Below are 15,482 nucleotides of genomic sequence, written 5' to 3'. Positions count from 1 at the left end.
TTTATGCCTCAGAACTTAATCTGCCACAGCGCAGGAGTATGTACTTTTATAGGAGTAACAGTCTATGAAGTGGAATTCAACAAGCTGCATTCTTTAAGTTGTGTATTCTGTGTGCCTGTAAATGCTTTCATGTAATTTAGTGAATTGTTGAATTTCTTCTTATTCAGCAGTTGCTAGTGATAACATTTTATGTGCTCTTCACAATTGGCTGTAAATCTGAGATGTGTAAAGATCACACATTTGTAAATTAAACCAGGTTTCAAGCTCATCAAGGTGCATCTATTCTAAATTACAGCTGCAAGTTTAGGGTGCTACCTGATCACTTGCATTCCTGAGATATTGTAGCTGTATACACAAGGAGGCTTTTAAAAAAAAAAAAAACAAAAAAAAAACCAAACTCCCAACATCTACATGACTACAAAAAGAATCCTTTCCTGGAACAAAAAGATAAAAAGGCTGTTCTTACTTCAGTCTGGTTTCCTGCAGAACTTGTTTGAGGCTTCTCGGCCCGGGTTGAATCTACAGAAAGCTTTCCTAGTCAACTTAATATAAATAGCCAGTGTTTTTGTTCTGAGGAGTTGAGATTCTACAAACACCTAGCTTTTATGAAAAATTTTATTTTTTTCTTTGAACAGTATATAATTTGTAAAAGGTCTTCCTCTGTAAGCACTACAGACGTTGTATAAAGAGTACTTCTACCTGTTGCTTTTCATTTAAAATTTGCTTTCTGCCCAATAATGAAATTTCATATGCCCTCTCTGATTATACTTCTTCTTTTCACGGAATGCTAAGTGGTAGAAAATAATTATTTAAATTCAGTATGCCTTTGAACTGTTTTATGCAAATTCTGTAGCTGTAGTTGTAGCACAACTCTTTGGCCAGCCTTGGATAGTAAATAATTTGTCAATCTTTCTTTTATGAACCTTTTGTCTAAGGGTCTGCCAGCCTTTCTTCTCTGTGGGTTTTGATCTGTGTTTATAGATTCCGCTTTTTGGTTTTAGGCTGGCAGATGGCCAGTTATTTATCTGGGTTCATGTGTATTGTGTGAGGCAGAAACAGGACGTTTTGCATGCTGATATCGTCCACGGGGCATTTGGGGGGCAAAAGGCTGCTCCTAAGCAGAAGCCATTACGTGATGTGTCAGTAGCTCTTGGTCAGTGAACAAAGCCCCTTTTGACATTTCTCTGTGTTAAAAGTTATGAAATAACATGAGCTTCGTGAACAAACAAGGTGATACAATGCTCCTTCTATGAAATAAGCCATATAATCCATTTCCTTTCCATTTTGAACTCTCTGGAGTTCAAAAATTTGACGCCCCTTTTATATGTTTGTCACTGTTATTTAATTCTTGGAATTTCTGCTGTTGCTCGCTTTGTTGTTGTACAGACTTCTGGTGCTGTGCTGGGAGGAAAGGATAAAAGGATATTGGTTTTGGAAGAGCTGGATTCACTGGTCCTAATAAATAGTGAATTTGGTGTTGTGGCTTGGTTTGTGGTTCATTCTATAGGTTTGGCAGCAAAGCCAAAACCCTGATCGGGCAGGAAGTTCAGACCTACAGAGACGAATCCCAAAGGCAGAATGTCATAGATGAGTATTCTGTTCACTGTGGCAACTCCTCAGAGTTTCTGACTCCGTCAACTTTATTCTGTGCTGGCTATGGACAACCAGGGGTGCAAATGTGGGAATTTTGAAGGAGTGAGGAGGAGGAACAGAAATCTTTAGGAAATGTCTTCAATTCTACTTAAGTGTGAGGCCATCAAGGACTGGAAGCAAATTTTAAAATGCACTTTGTGCTCTGTGGAAGAACAACACAATTAGTTTGCTGTTATTAATGCTGTTATTCCCTTCTTGGTGCTGCTTGCTCAGCTATTGCAGTTCATAGTCCCCTGGCAGTAGAAGCTTTTAGGGAGATGCAAAAACTCTGCCCTCAAAAACAACACCTGTTTGGTTATCTTCAAGAGAACCTGTGTATCTTTTTTGCTGGTTTCTCTTGAAGTTCTAGTCATATTTCTCTGTTCTGTATTGCTTAGCAGGGCTGCTTTATAGTATTAAACACTTCCTGTCTGTGTGAGCTGGCTCCCCATTTATGATTGTAAGCTCACTTCTAAGGATCATTTATAAAATGTTTCAAATTTGTGCAATATTTCCAGATTAGAAAGAATGATGGAAAGCTTTAGCTGGTATCTACAAGTGCTACAGCTGAAGCCTTCAGCTATTTTGAGTCAGATGTCTTGGACTATTTAGAGCATATTGCTATATTTACACACGGTTCTGAAAGTTGGAGACTGGCATTGATGAAAGACAGTGTATTGGCACCCACAGCACTTTGCCAGCAGATGGACATGGTATGATACAAACTTTGGGAATTTGCTTGCTCATATCTCCATGCCTGTGCAAAGTTGACATGGGCTTTTATGAGCATAAGTGTGAAAGATTTGGGGCTCTGCCTTTCGCTCAAAAAATGGCATCCAGTGGCAAGATCCCTTTTAGCACCTTTTCAGGCCTTCTGGAAAGTTTACAAGTGGAAGACTCCCACCTCCTTAATCACAAGAAAACACTGGCTCTCCTCTGAATGTCATTCATTCAAGTGTGCTGACCTGGCCTGACCTTGTTTAGGTTGAGATCTAATGAGCCCACAACCCAAGGTGGTGTGGTAGCTCTCAGCAGGCTTTGCAAATAAGCAAGTGCTGTTTTTCTGTGTGCATGTGGTTTAAATTTATCGTGTCAATAAACAAGTGTCTCACATGCTCAAATAGAGACTTTACAATGTCGTAGTTAAGGCTAAATTGTAGCACTACAAATTGTGATGTCACTTTATAAATATAGAAGGAGACAACCTGGAATATTTATGACCTCAAAACAATGAAGTCCTGTTGGTTGGGTTTTTTTTAGTTTAAATAATGACATAACACTAAAACTCTTAATCCAAATGGGTCACAAACATCTTCCAGATGAACAGTCACACTAGTGGTTTGGGGAAAACAAAATTAAAATCTCAGGCTATTGATTTAAGGAAAGGAGAGGTGCATCAGTAGATTAATAAATAATAAATACAGCTAGGATTTAAATTCCAATGGAAGGTTTGGTTTTGTTTTCTTTCAAGTCCCCAGGTTTGGAGGAAGGGTTTTTTTAATATAAATTAAGATAAAATTACTCTCACTGATAAAATCACCCTCAGCTTCAGTAGAGACTACACCACCAAATGCAGGTATTTTTTGAAGTGCATAAAACCTGAGGTTTTCAAATTAAAAACCAGTCTAGGACAGACTGTGGCACATCCTATTAAATTAACTGAGTTAACATGGATGGATAAAAGTATATTTGGAAGTGGACGAGTTGTTTGAGCTGTTGGGAGGACTCTGTGAGTACCTGTGCTGGGAGTCCCAGGCAGAGGCTGATGTGTCCAGTTTTCCCTGGATGATGCTGTGGGGCAGCAGAAGGTACCTCCAGCTGTAAATCCCGACTCTTTCCTGCCAGGACAGCCCTGCAGGAGAACAATGCTCTTGTGTCAGACAGCCCACGGTCCATCTATGCTGGAAACAAACGTTGTTAGGACTTGGTATTTACGTTGGGACCTACAGAGAGGGAGCAACTTGTTTTGTTTTTAATGGAGCGGTCAGGGAGAAGGATAAAAAGCTTTTTGATAACGTGAGGAATGTGGTGGGGGGGGGGAAGGGAAGTTACCAAGATATGCATTTACTGTAAGTATGAAGAAGCAGAGGCTTCTTTATCAGACTGGCTCTAATGATGTGCCACAGTCACTTTATTTGAAAGCTTCATGGCTCACAGAAAAGTAAACAAATTCATTACATTATTTTTAAAAGAAGATTAACTGTAGTGCGTTGTCTGTTGGACAGCTGCTGTAGTAATCTTTTTCAAACACTTTATAAATGACCACCCTCAGTGTTTTCTAGGGCTTTGTGTGGCTGGATTGTTATTTTAGTAAGTACCAGGGTGGCTTTTCAAATGAAAACGTTGTTTCCTGTGTAAGAATTCAATTCTACCTTCACCCTAAATATTATTTTGTTCTCAGCATGAACTATAAAATGTCTTCTATACTAATGCAACATATGTTGCTTTTTTGCATGTGTTTGCAATGAATACTGGCTTTTCCATAAAAGTAGTTTAAAAGTATTTTAAATAAGAAAAAGCAACTCCATTTTAGTGTCCTACTTCCATTAGTTCTGATTTCTGCTTTCTTAACCTTTCTTTGGTCTGTGAAAACACCAAGTTGAAAAGATGAGTCAGAGTCAGCTTAGATGATAGGTGAATTGACACTGAACAAATGTTTAAACCCCAACAGGTGTCTTTGGCAAATAAGATTGTGTTCGGGTATTGCCTTGTTTAACATTCTTTGAATATCAGCAAGAATAACCTTATTTAGCTCTGGGTCTGGATTTGTGTTTGAAAGCCCTTGATTGACACAAATTAATGTAACACCGAGGATTGTGAACTTATAAAGTTGTTTTAACCAGTCTTGCCATAAAGCAGTTATCTTCTTGTGCATTCAGGTTCCAGTTACAGATTCCTTGAACAGGTGAGAGGGGAGCAGAGAGAGGAGAAAGAGCATTTCTTTCTCATCCAGTTGGCCTCCATGGGTGTCCCAGGCTCTAGCAGAAGACCTTACCTGGCCACTACCTCCCTCAGACATCTGGGAATGCCTGGAATGACTCTCATCTTGCTATGGAACAGCATTTTATTTCTACACAACGTAATCTCACACTGGATTTTCCAGGATAAACACAGTGTTTACAGTCAGATAAACTATTTAAAGCTCTTCATCTGTATGCGAAATATTTCTTTGCATTTGGGATATATACTGATGCATATATTTATGGTAATATGGTTTTAGATGTGAATAATTAACTGTTCTGTCTGCAAACCCAAAGAAATGTCAACCTTTGTGAGATATGTATCTGTGTATGTTTATTGAAGATTGTGCGTATGTTTGCTCAAGATTGCTAAAGGATCTCCAAGAGGTCTTGGATGAAGCAGGGAGTTGTCACATCTTTGCCCTTGGCATAATTGAGATGAAGCCTCTGTATGGCAGACAGAAGTTTTCTCAGTCCAGGGAAGTGTGTGGTTACACAGCAAACACAAGCTGAGGATCCTCAGGAAACCTTACTGCTCCCACTGAAATGTTTGTGCTGAAAAAACATCCAAACCCTCCATCCACTGTGAAACAGCCTCTGCTGCTCACATCCCTCCTCAGGACTGAGTGTGGGAGAGCAAACAGCACAAGCCGTGTTAGAAATGGTGTTCAATGCATAGGTGGAAGGTTCCTGTAGTACTCAGAGCAGTATCAACATTTATAGAGGGCAGTTTGACACATCTCCCTGAGTGCAGCATTTGCTGTTCTGGGAGTTGGGCATAGCAGAGGTGATGGAAGTACAGTGAACAGTAAAAATATGAAACCTGAACCTTCTGGTTTTAAATATTACCTGTGCTCTTTAATTACTTTTATGCATATTTTGTTCACTTTCCTATAGAAAGATAAACACTTCATTTCAATGTTAATTATTTCAGGCTACAAAAGAAGAGGAAGAGCTTATTGCAGAGGAAGAAGAAGAACTTACTCCAGAGGAAAAGAGGAAACTGGAAAGAAAATTAAAAAAAGAGCGCAAGAAGAAGGAGAAACAGCTGATGAGGGAAGCTGGAATCCCCATTAAAAAGGTGGAGCCCAAAAAGCCGTCGGGATGTGAGCGGGCTCTGGCCTATTTAACCAGGTAAGAACAGTAAAACCTCTGCAGGTGCTGCCTACAGAAGTAAGCTGTAAACCAGTAACCCAGAGCAAGCTGTACCAAGCAATGACACATTAAAGGAAATTGCTGCAGTTAATACCAAGTTAATGTTTCATCCCAGTTGACACCCTGGAGGACAGTTGATCACCCCATTGTGTTTCTATTACAGCAACAGCAGAGAGAAGTTAAGTATGGTGCAAACATTTTATAGAAAGGCAACTCCAGTCCTGAAGATCTTATGGTTGTTATGTAAATATCATGGGCTTAGCTGCACTTACAGAGATGACAGGCACATTCCAAAAATGATTGGGTTGAGAAAATGAGTTTTGTTTCTTGAGTGTGCTGTTCTAGGCAAAGACAAAGAAACAACTTCCAGTTGTTCTCTTTATATAAGCAAATTCCATGGAGTGGTTAAGCATTACAGAGTCTGAATTCAACCACCTGCAGAATGCTTGGATATTTGTAGATTGAGATGGGATTTTGCCACTGTTTTAGAGTTAATAGTGTACAATGACTGATTTTTGCATACCAAAGTGTACAGCAAGTATAGTGGCTGATTTCAGATTGTTAGCAATCCCTTCATCCAGTTAGCACACTTATTAGAAGCCTTAAAATTCCAGCACAAAGCAAAGTCTGTGCTTGAACTAAAGAACTGCAGCGAAGCACTCAGGGTACCCCACAGACAGTAAAGAGGTCACGTACAAACAGGAAGATAATGTTTATTTTTAACCAAACTGCAAAATATACCCTGGCTGTAAGACCTCCAGAAGACTGGCATGTTACAAATAGTGGGTTACCACGTGGAATTAATCCAGGGTTGCATCCCTGCCTGTGCTCAAAACTGAAGCATCCAGACTGTCTGAATTGTTACTTACCACTCGCAGTGGGAAGGGAGGAAATTAATTGCATTCCAGGCAGAGGGACATGTGCATTTTTGTTACATAACCCTCAGCATGCAGCGATAGCAAAATGACAATAATATTTTTGATCTGGAAAACAGCTGGAGCAGTTCACCACTGTTTTGAACTGCAAATGGATTGACAGTTAGCTTTGAACAATCCGCTCAGCCTGCTCTCTGGTGTGTGTGCTCTGGTAAATGGTGGATCTCTAGATAATGCATTTCAGGTTTGGAAAGTAAGGGAACAAACTGTAGGGTTTTGCTTGTTATTCCACTGTAATCTGTATGGATTTTTGCCTTTTAACATGGGTGAACATGAAATTATATTTGAACAAATTTGATTCTAGAGTTTCACTTAACCTGTACCAAATTACCCTGAAATAGAAAACCAGCTCTGTCATTTGGTCTCATCATACAGAGTCTGTGGGTTGTATGTGCAGCAATAGGTTGTGAGGGATTATTTCAGCAACAGACAATTTGAATTTTGTAGACTTAACAGGGGTAGTCCTTAGATGTTGAACTGCGAAGCAAACATAGCCATAATCACCATTCTAGCCCCAAATGTGCCTGAACCGTCTTGCACCATTATTAGTTACAGAAAAACAGCTTAGTCCTGTTACACCTCAGACCTTTTTTTCAACCCAGTTAGACTGCAAAAGAAATAACTGGATTTAAATGAATCCAAGAAGTAATAGACTAGCTGGGGAAGGGAGACAAAAATCCAGGTTCTGGAAACCCATTGCAAGCTCTCCAGCATATTGAGTGGGTGAAGGATTTCAGTCTACATGCTTTGGCAGGGCTACAGGCATGAATAATCTGTGGGAGGATAAGTAAATCTTATAGATGCAAGAAATTAATATAATTGGAAGTAAACAAAAGAGTGCTGTGGATTTGTGTTTTGCCCCACCCACAATAAAAGCCTTCCATGACAGAAGTGTGGGTAAGTGAAGTGGCATCTGAGCTGCCTGATGGCATGTGCATCTCCTGTAGGACAGGTGGAACTCAATGTACCATATGATAACTGGACCTGTCATTTTTATTTATTGAGGGACTGTTTGCAGCAGGAGAGCACAGCTGTACAAAGCTGTGCCTCGTGCTGTCAGTCGAGGGGAGTTAATGAAGAGAGCATTGATGGCAGCAATCAGGCACACAGTGTGCAGGGCAGGGCTGCTCACTGCATCCTGCTCTTCCTGCTGCTTGCAGAGCAGCCCTGCAGCCAGATTCCAAGGGCTGCACCAAGGCCCTGGCTCCCCTTGGCAGCCCTGCCAACCTGTGCCCCCTCTGCTGGGGTCCCCACTGCTGGCACAGTGTGCCACAAGCTGAGCAGGTCTTCCAGTTTACCAGCTTTGTTATTTGATTCTAAACAGAAATGGTCCTTGATGCTTTCCAGTCTCCAGAGGGATCAAATTATCATTTTATTGGAAGGCCATCCTTGCTGGGAGAGGCTTTTTTCACCATGCAGATGGCATGGCCACATGCAGCAGCAGCTGATGCCAGCTCAAACTGCAGCCCCCAGCTAGTGCACCTGAGGAGCTGAAGGGTCTCCCCTGTGAGCTGGGTGACTTTGATAGCCCAGATCAGCTCCTTGCTCATTTGAATGAAACCAGGCTGAGCATGACCAGGTTTACACTCCTGATGGAGGAAAAGCAGCCAAATGACTCCTGGCTTTTTTCCCCCTCTCTCACTTTCTCTTGGGCTGTGTGAAAAGGAAGGAAGGAGAGAAAAGAAGTCTTTGCTTTACCAATTTTTAAGAAATCTTTGCTTTACCAATTTTTTTCTCATCTTTTCCTTGGTGAGATGAGTTCAGGTGGTTCCCAGCACAGTTCTCTTCCAAGGCAGCAGCTGGCAGAGAAAAGTTACTGCTGTCAGATCCCCAGCTTGCCCAGGGAGCACACAGGAAGATCTGAAGATAGAGAGAGGATTAAAAGTAGGGAGCTGAAGCAGAAAGGTTATAAAACTCTGGAGGAAAAAAAAAAAAAAAAAAGTGAAATAATGGAAAAACCCCAGAGTGGTACTGAACAGATGAAAAAAACCCCAAGTACTTCAGAGGAATGGGGAATTACTTCAGAGAAATAGGGAAAAGCAGGAGTGGTGAAGTATTAGTGGCTAAATAAAGTACTCAAATATCTTCCTTTTAATGATAATGTGCCTTGTTCCTTTATGATGGTAAGTGATGATTCAGATTTAAAGGGAACACTCCATTGTCTGATTAATGTGATTCTTGGAAAATCTAGAATAAAAATTCATCCTTTTCTGAGTATTAGGTGACTTCAAGTGAAAAGATGTTGCAATTCTAGAGAATGGTAATTAGGTTTAATTATAACCTAACTGACCTTCTGTGGTGTTAAAATGTTGGCAGAACTTGTTTGTCTTGGCAAGCTACCCTCTCCTAGAAGCTGCTGTTCCTGTGTTTGGCTTGGAAAGTTCATTGCTGTATGGATCTGCACATATGGATTTCTCCATCACCCATCAAAGGAATAGAGAGAGATCTGAAAAGACCTCACTAAAGGAATGTGAAACTACAAGATTCATATCATCTGAAGTAGAAATAATAGACAATATTATCTGGATGTGTGCTGTGAATTACCTGAGCCTTGCAGTACTATTTAACATGTGCTAAAATTTGAAAAATAAGGTGCTGAAGTACAATTATTTTTGAAATTATTTATGCCATACTGTTAGTATATGTCACTTTTCTTTACATAGATCTTATTTTTCTCAATGCCTAATTTAAATTCAGGCAAGATTCAAAGAATGTCAGAGATTTCTTTAAAGTAAAAAGATGCTTCTAGAATACTATAAGCCAAGGGCATGTTACAGAAACAGAAAAGGGAGAGACAGGCAGAATTTCCCATGGCGTGAGGAAATGGTCTGACTCTGCAGATCCCAAGGTGGTTTTTGCTGAGTGTGGTGGCAGCACTGCTGACAGCCCTGGACAGCCCAGGGCAGTTGTTTATCTGCTGGGTTTGCACAATGGAAACACATCCTTGTCCTCAGTCAAACTTTATTACAAACAGTGCCAAGCCTGGGAGATTTTAAAGCTGAAATGTTGTTCTTCCTTTCAAAGAATACAGAAATTCGAGGGATGTTGCTGGAGGCAATTTTTTAATAGTTTGATATTTTTTTAATGTATGTCATATGTTATATAGATATAGAAATAGAAATCTGTAGAAAGCATATCAAGTTTTTACTCCTTCTGGAGTAGAGGCTGTCTGTAGAAGGGAATCAAGAGGTAGATTAGTGTTCACTCTGAAGTTTCTGATTTTTGAAGGAACCAGGAGAGGCTGGTGCAGGTTTGTAAAGTGGGCAGCAATGTCTGAGATTTGTGGCCAAACAGCTCAGATGATGGTGGCCCTTCAGGCAATCACAAACTCATTCATGCAACCCCTCCTGGGGCAGGTGACTCCATTGGAGGAGCTTCTGCACAAACACAACCATGCTCATTAACGTAGAAAAACAGTTTCTACTTTTACAGCGCCTTGGGTGGGCTTGTGTCACATTTAGTTTCCTTTGTTGATTCACAATGTTTCAAAGTTGTTTTACTTCTCACAGGTTACTTTTTTAGCCAGGGTCAGTGAAGGCTTTTGATACTTGACTCTGAATTTAAGTAATTGTCATTGCTACTGGCCTATTATTGGTATTAATTTCAAACTTGGCACTGGTGTTGATGTTTCACCATCAACAGCTTAAGCTTTTAGATACTAAGAGTAACTGATAAACTAGAAATCTAAACATACACAGGTCTTTTTATTCTCCTTCCAGAGACTGAGTCCTCAAGTTGGATAGCAACTAACTTTAGCATTTAATGGCATTTCTCCTTCCCCTGCTCTCCAAAACTGAGATCAAGTTTCCTTCCTGATTGCAAGGTGCAGCATATATCTAAGCTCATCAGTTACCCTGAATTTCATAAAATATTGGAGAACTGCTCAAGGAATGAATCTCAATTAGCTAGTAACAAAAATAGTGTGTGAACTTAAGAGAAAGTGTTGTAATTAGACACAGCAGTGTTCCTGAATTCCCTTCAGCAACTGGGGCTTTAAGGTGTCTTGAAAGAGCAGCAATTCCTCAAAGATTAGGGGCATAGTGAAGGGGAATAGTTTTGCTTTAATAATCCTAGGGTTATTTTTTAAAGGTTCTGGGGCAAGCATTAACTATGGATGTAATTAATCTATTCCTGCATGCTTTTAGTCATTTTGTCATATTCATTAGCTCTGCAAGAAGCCTCATGAATCCAGAGTCAGATACAGGATAAATTTGCATTTAGGGTTGTTCTGTTTTATATGAACTTGGGCAGGCACTTGCTGCTATCTGATTTCAAAGACTTGCACTTTTCCTAATACTCTAGAGATCAGTGAATTTGTTTTAGCACTTCTCCAAGTTTCTATATTGCTTGACTTCTAATTTTTACCAGGGCCTGACCTGCCTCTAAGTGGGATTCCTCTCCTTGACCTAAAGCAGCATGTCTGTAAAGCTTCAAGTTTTCCATTTGATGTTAAGAAAATGAGATCTTCCTCATTTTAAAGGCAGCCACTGACTCTGTTGGTAGCAAAGGAGTCTCAGCTTGCTGAGAGTGAGTTACCTTGTCATTATCCTACACTCCCTTGTGTAACGTCATCTGATGAAGCCACCTCAGTTTGTTTGCAGTTCCCTAGCAGCCCTGACGTTACTCACAAGCTCTACAAAGCTCTCTGTTGCAATGCCCACACCTTTCCTATTTTTAGGGTGTGGGTATGCCAGCAGATAATCTGGTGGGGGTAGGTGGAGGGGGCGTATTCACTCCCCAGATTTTGTGCTGCTTAGAGCTATTCTGTTATCATGCTCAAGCACATTACCTTCTGCAGAAGACAAGGCTTGCTAGTAGGGCATATGATGCAGAAAAATTGTTCTGCTGTGTTGGACATGTTATTAAGCAGAGTTTTTAAAATCACAGTGTTGCCCCATGGGTCATAAATAATTTCTCCCTTCCTCATGTTCACATCCTGCTGGTGACTGAATGGGTTTCTCAGTGTCACTGCCCCTCCAGTGAAGCAACACATCCATGATCCTTCCTCTCCTACTGCTCCTTCCAGTCCCTGATGTGCTCTGCTGCTCTTCTTTGAATTCCTGTGCACTGTGATCCTTCTGGAATGTGGCACCTGGAAACAAATGTGGTTTTACTGGAGCTGCCTTCCAGCAGAAGGGACTGGGGGTCTGTGATTCCTCCCTGCTCACTCTCACTCTGGCTTTGCTTTGTGGGCAACAGCATTGGATTCATCTTTGAGCCCTAGAATGTAGAGATGTAGAGATTTCACACTGAATTTTCTGAACAATTAAATATTTTTTTCTCCCCTCAAACTATTACTGAGTTTTGTGTAAATGACAGTGTTGGCATTTAGAATATAGTGGCATTTAGAATATATACCACTCTAGCTGTAATACGTTTTTCAGGGTTTCTTATCCTTCTTCATCCTTGCTGCAGCAAGTCAGATATGCTCCTGTTTCAGAGTGGGCTTTGTGATACCCATTTCCAGGTATCAGTGTTCTCATTATCCTCTGATTATTCAAACTGTGCATTTAGGATTCTGTGACTGTCACATCACACTCTCAGTAACAGCACTATTCAGCTTCTGCCTGTTTAATCAAGATGTCTGGTGGCAGCCTGAGTCGATGATTTTCATTCCCTGTGATAGAGTCATTGACTTCTGGATTCACTTTTCTGTGTCTTGATGGCAAGTGAGATGTAGATATGTGTTGGAGACATGCCAGTGTTTTTCTAACCCCCACATGACATCCACAGGATGTCAGATTGTGCAGAAATTGCTTTTAAACTGTTATTAACTTCTTGCTGGGTTAGCTGCTTTTTATGGTTCTAATACAACAATTTCACTGCTCTGCAAGAAGCACATGAATATTTTACTCTAAATTTAGTGAGATCATGCAGATTACTGTTCCTTATCTATCTCTCTGGTCTTTTTCCACTTATAAATAATACAGCTATCCAGAGTGAGTGAGCCAGACTTTGTGTGAAGAGTGCTCACCAAAAGAAAGGTCTTTCATTCAAATCCAATTTTGCAATGCAGATGGTGAAGAGATGCCTGAACAGAACACAGTGCTTGTGCAGGAATACTTGGGTCTGGAAACTGAATAACCAGGTTAACACTCAGATGAGCCTGAATTAAGAAGTTATGCCTCTCTGCAGATGAGAGGCACTGCGTGTTGCTGATTTATAAGTGACAGCACTTCTAAGCCAGAGCGGGCACTGAGGCTTCTTCAGCTGCTGCTGAAGATAAACTTGTCAGTTCAAGGTAATGCTGACAAATAATATCATTTACTAAACAGTCTAAAAACAGCAACCAAAAGAAAGAACAACAACAACAACAAACCCCTTTTAAGTGGCTCGGAGCCAATCTTTGCTATTTTTACCAAGAATTTCTGGGAAGAAAACAAACCATAGCAATATATGCTGGATATCTGTAATACTATCCTGGAAATGCTCCAGATGGACAGAATTCCTGTGTCAAATAATTTCATTCTATTAATCTCTAGCAAGTCCTCTCCACAGTTGAGGATTGAATTATGAAGATCCTAGGTACTTACAAATATTTTTGGATGTATTTTGCCATATCCAGCTTGTTGGATAAGCAGCTCTGGTTTCTAGAGACAAAATAGGTGTTTGGGAGGTTCTGAAATGTCAGGTTCTAAGACTTTTATGCTTAGTTATACCTGGAAGTTCTGAGATGTTGCAAGTATTTCTGTGGTACTTTCAACTCATTCAGAAATAAGCTTTAGAAACATCAATGATTGCACGATTTTCCAGCCAAATTAGTAAATGCTTATGATGCAACTCATTCAGCTGAGCTTTGGAAGAGCAGCTGAACTAACACAATCTTCCCTGAACCAAACCTTTTATGGCTTAGCTATTAATATTATCCTGGATAAAGTACTTCCTATAGGGAATGGGTTTGGAGTAGCTTTCTTACCCCTTTGATAAGCACTAATGTATGGCTTGAGTGGAGAAGGAAAGGGAAGCTCAGGTCCATGGTAAATTTTCCTCAGTTGGAGTCAGTAGCTCTTCCATCTTTCAGAATCTGCTCATTGTCCTATTTAGTTTATGCAGAGGAAAGAGATTTCTTTACTAATTTCCATAACCATAAATGGTCACTAAATTTAACAAAAGAAGAAGATGGAATAGGGAACTCTAATCCTGCTTTATGGCTCTAAATCAAATTATTTGTATTTCTAAGTCTTTGAATTAATTTTATGGAAGGTCACGAGTACACCTCTCAAAGCATATTTCAGTAAAAGCTGCAGAGTGATTTACTTTGGAACCTTCTGTCTCTTTGCACTTCTGCCATTTTTTCAGTGTGAAACAAAGCTGTCAAAATATTTACTTGGGCATTTTGTTCAAACATTCTCATATGGAAATAGTGTATTTAATAACATCATTAACATGAATTCACAAATCCTTTCATCTGACATCTATCATTTACTGCATCAACTGAAAAATACCTGACTTCTCAGCCCCATCTTTAAAGACATATTTACATGTTTTTTTTAAACATACTGTCTCTATCTTCTCCCCAACATAGTAATGATAATTTGCTTTTCCATTATACCTTTCCTGATAGCATATCACAACTGTGTTTTGATAAATAAATGAGAAGTATTTTGACACTGATTTATTTACTCTCTTTATGACAGCTTTTGAGAAAGTGTTGTGTTACCCCATTTTTCAGGTGATAAATTAAACAGTGATGAAGTTCGTGACTCACCAAAGTCCCTGTACTGTCCAAAGGTCTCCTTTCAGAGAAGTGAGATGAAGGAAAGTAGACTTAACTTTCTTCTCATCTGAGCACAGGCTCTGTTTTCTTTGGCCCTGTACCAATGTCTGCACCCAACAGACCTGCAGGGTTTTTCTCAGTTCCTTCTTTTGAAAGTGAAGGTTGCATGGATTTTGTTCTGTAGTGGCATCTCATCTTTGCTTTTATTTACTGATAATTTTATCAATAGGATGGTTAAAACTTCTGTAATTTTTCACATATATACTGTCACAATTATGAGTTGTATTAGCAGTACTTAACTGCTGGACTGTAAAGTGCTTCCCTAGATGGGGAAAATTAGAGTACATGTGTTAAATCCATGAAAACTCAGATAAAAATAGTTAAGGTTTCTCTGTCTGATTCTCTTTCCTGTAAAATAGCATCTTGATTTCCAAACATGGTTAAGAAAAATTAATGTCTCCTTTTTAATAACTCATTTCCAGTAAAATAAAATTTAGTATAAATGAATTTTCTTAACAGTTTATTAAATGTAGCCATTAGATATTTATCGCTGACATGCAGCTTTCATCTTTCCACAGTATTGTACAAAAGAGATTGCATCTAATTGAATAATTAAGCTGCTTTAATATATTATTTCATCTGGTATTACTTTCAGAAACCTTGTGAGATATATAAGGGAGATTCAGAAGTCTTTAATAACAGACCAGTCTGCTTCAGGACTGTATCCTGACACTAAGGAGACATCATCACTCCTCACTGAAGTGTTCAAAACCTCACACAGCACTTTGATCTTTTCCATTTGTCTTTGAGGAGAATTTGGCAGTGTTCAGGTCAAATAAAACCAGAATAATTAGAATAATCCATTTCACATATAAGTATTACAACAAACTACCTCTTGATATTTTTTAACTAAAAGCAGATGGCAGGGGTTATTTACATTATTTTGGGAACATTTCCTTTGCAGGGAGGTTGCATTGAAGGAGTGTGAGGCACAGCTTTTTCTCCCAGCTTCTGAAGTCTGCTCTCCCCTGGCTCTCCAAACTCCCTGCCTCACTTCTGGCTCCAAGCCCAGGCATCCCATCC

The 15,482-nt window shown here is 39.7% G+C and overlaps 1 protein-coding gene across 1 annotated transcript in view; it reads left to right on the top strand.

Annotated features, from left to right (window-relative positions):
* Nucleotides 1-15,482, top strand: part of C14H7orf50 (chromosome 14 C7orf50 homolog) — a 30,704-nt gene that overhangs the window by 636 nt on the left and 14,586 nt on the right. Inside the window, exon 2 of the mRNA XM_038150957.1 lies at nucleotides 5,527-5,726. Coding sequence (XP_038006885.1) covers nucleotides 5,527-5,726 — 200 coding nt within the window. The remainder of the gene's footprint in view (nucleotides 1-5,526; nucleotides 5,727-15,482) is intronic.

This window comes from Motacilla alba, chromosome 14, assembly GCF_015832195.1.
Source record: "Motacilla alba alba isolate MOTALB_02 chromosome 14, Motacilla_alba_V1.0_pri, whole genome shotgun sequence".
Classification (NCBI taxonomy): Eukaryota; Metazoa; Chordata; class Aves; order Passeriformes; family Motacillidae; genus Motacilla; species Motacilla alba.
The sequence above is the reverse complement of the archived record's forward strand: the minus strand, read 5'-3'. Positions and strand labels throughout refer to the sequence as shown.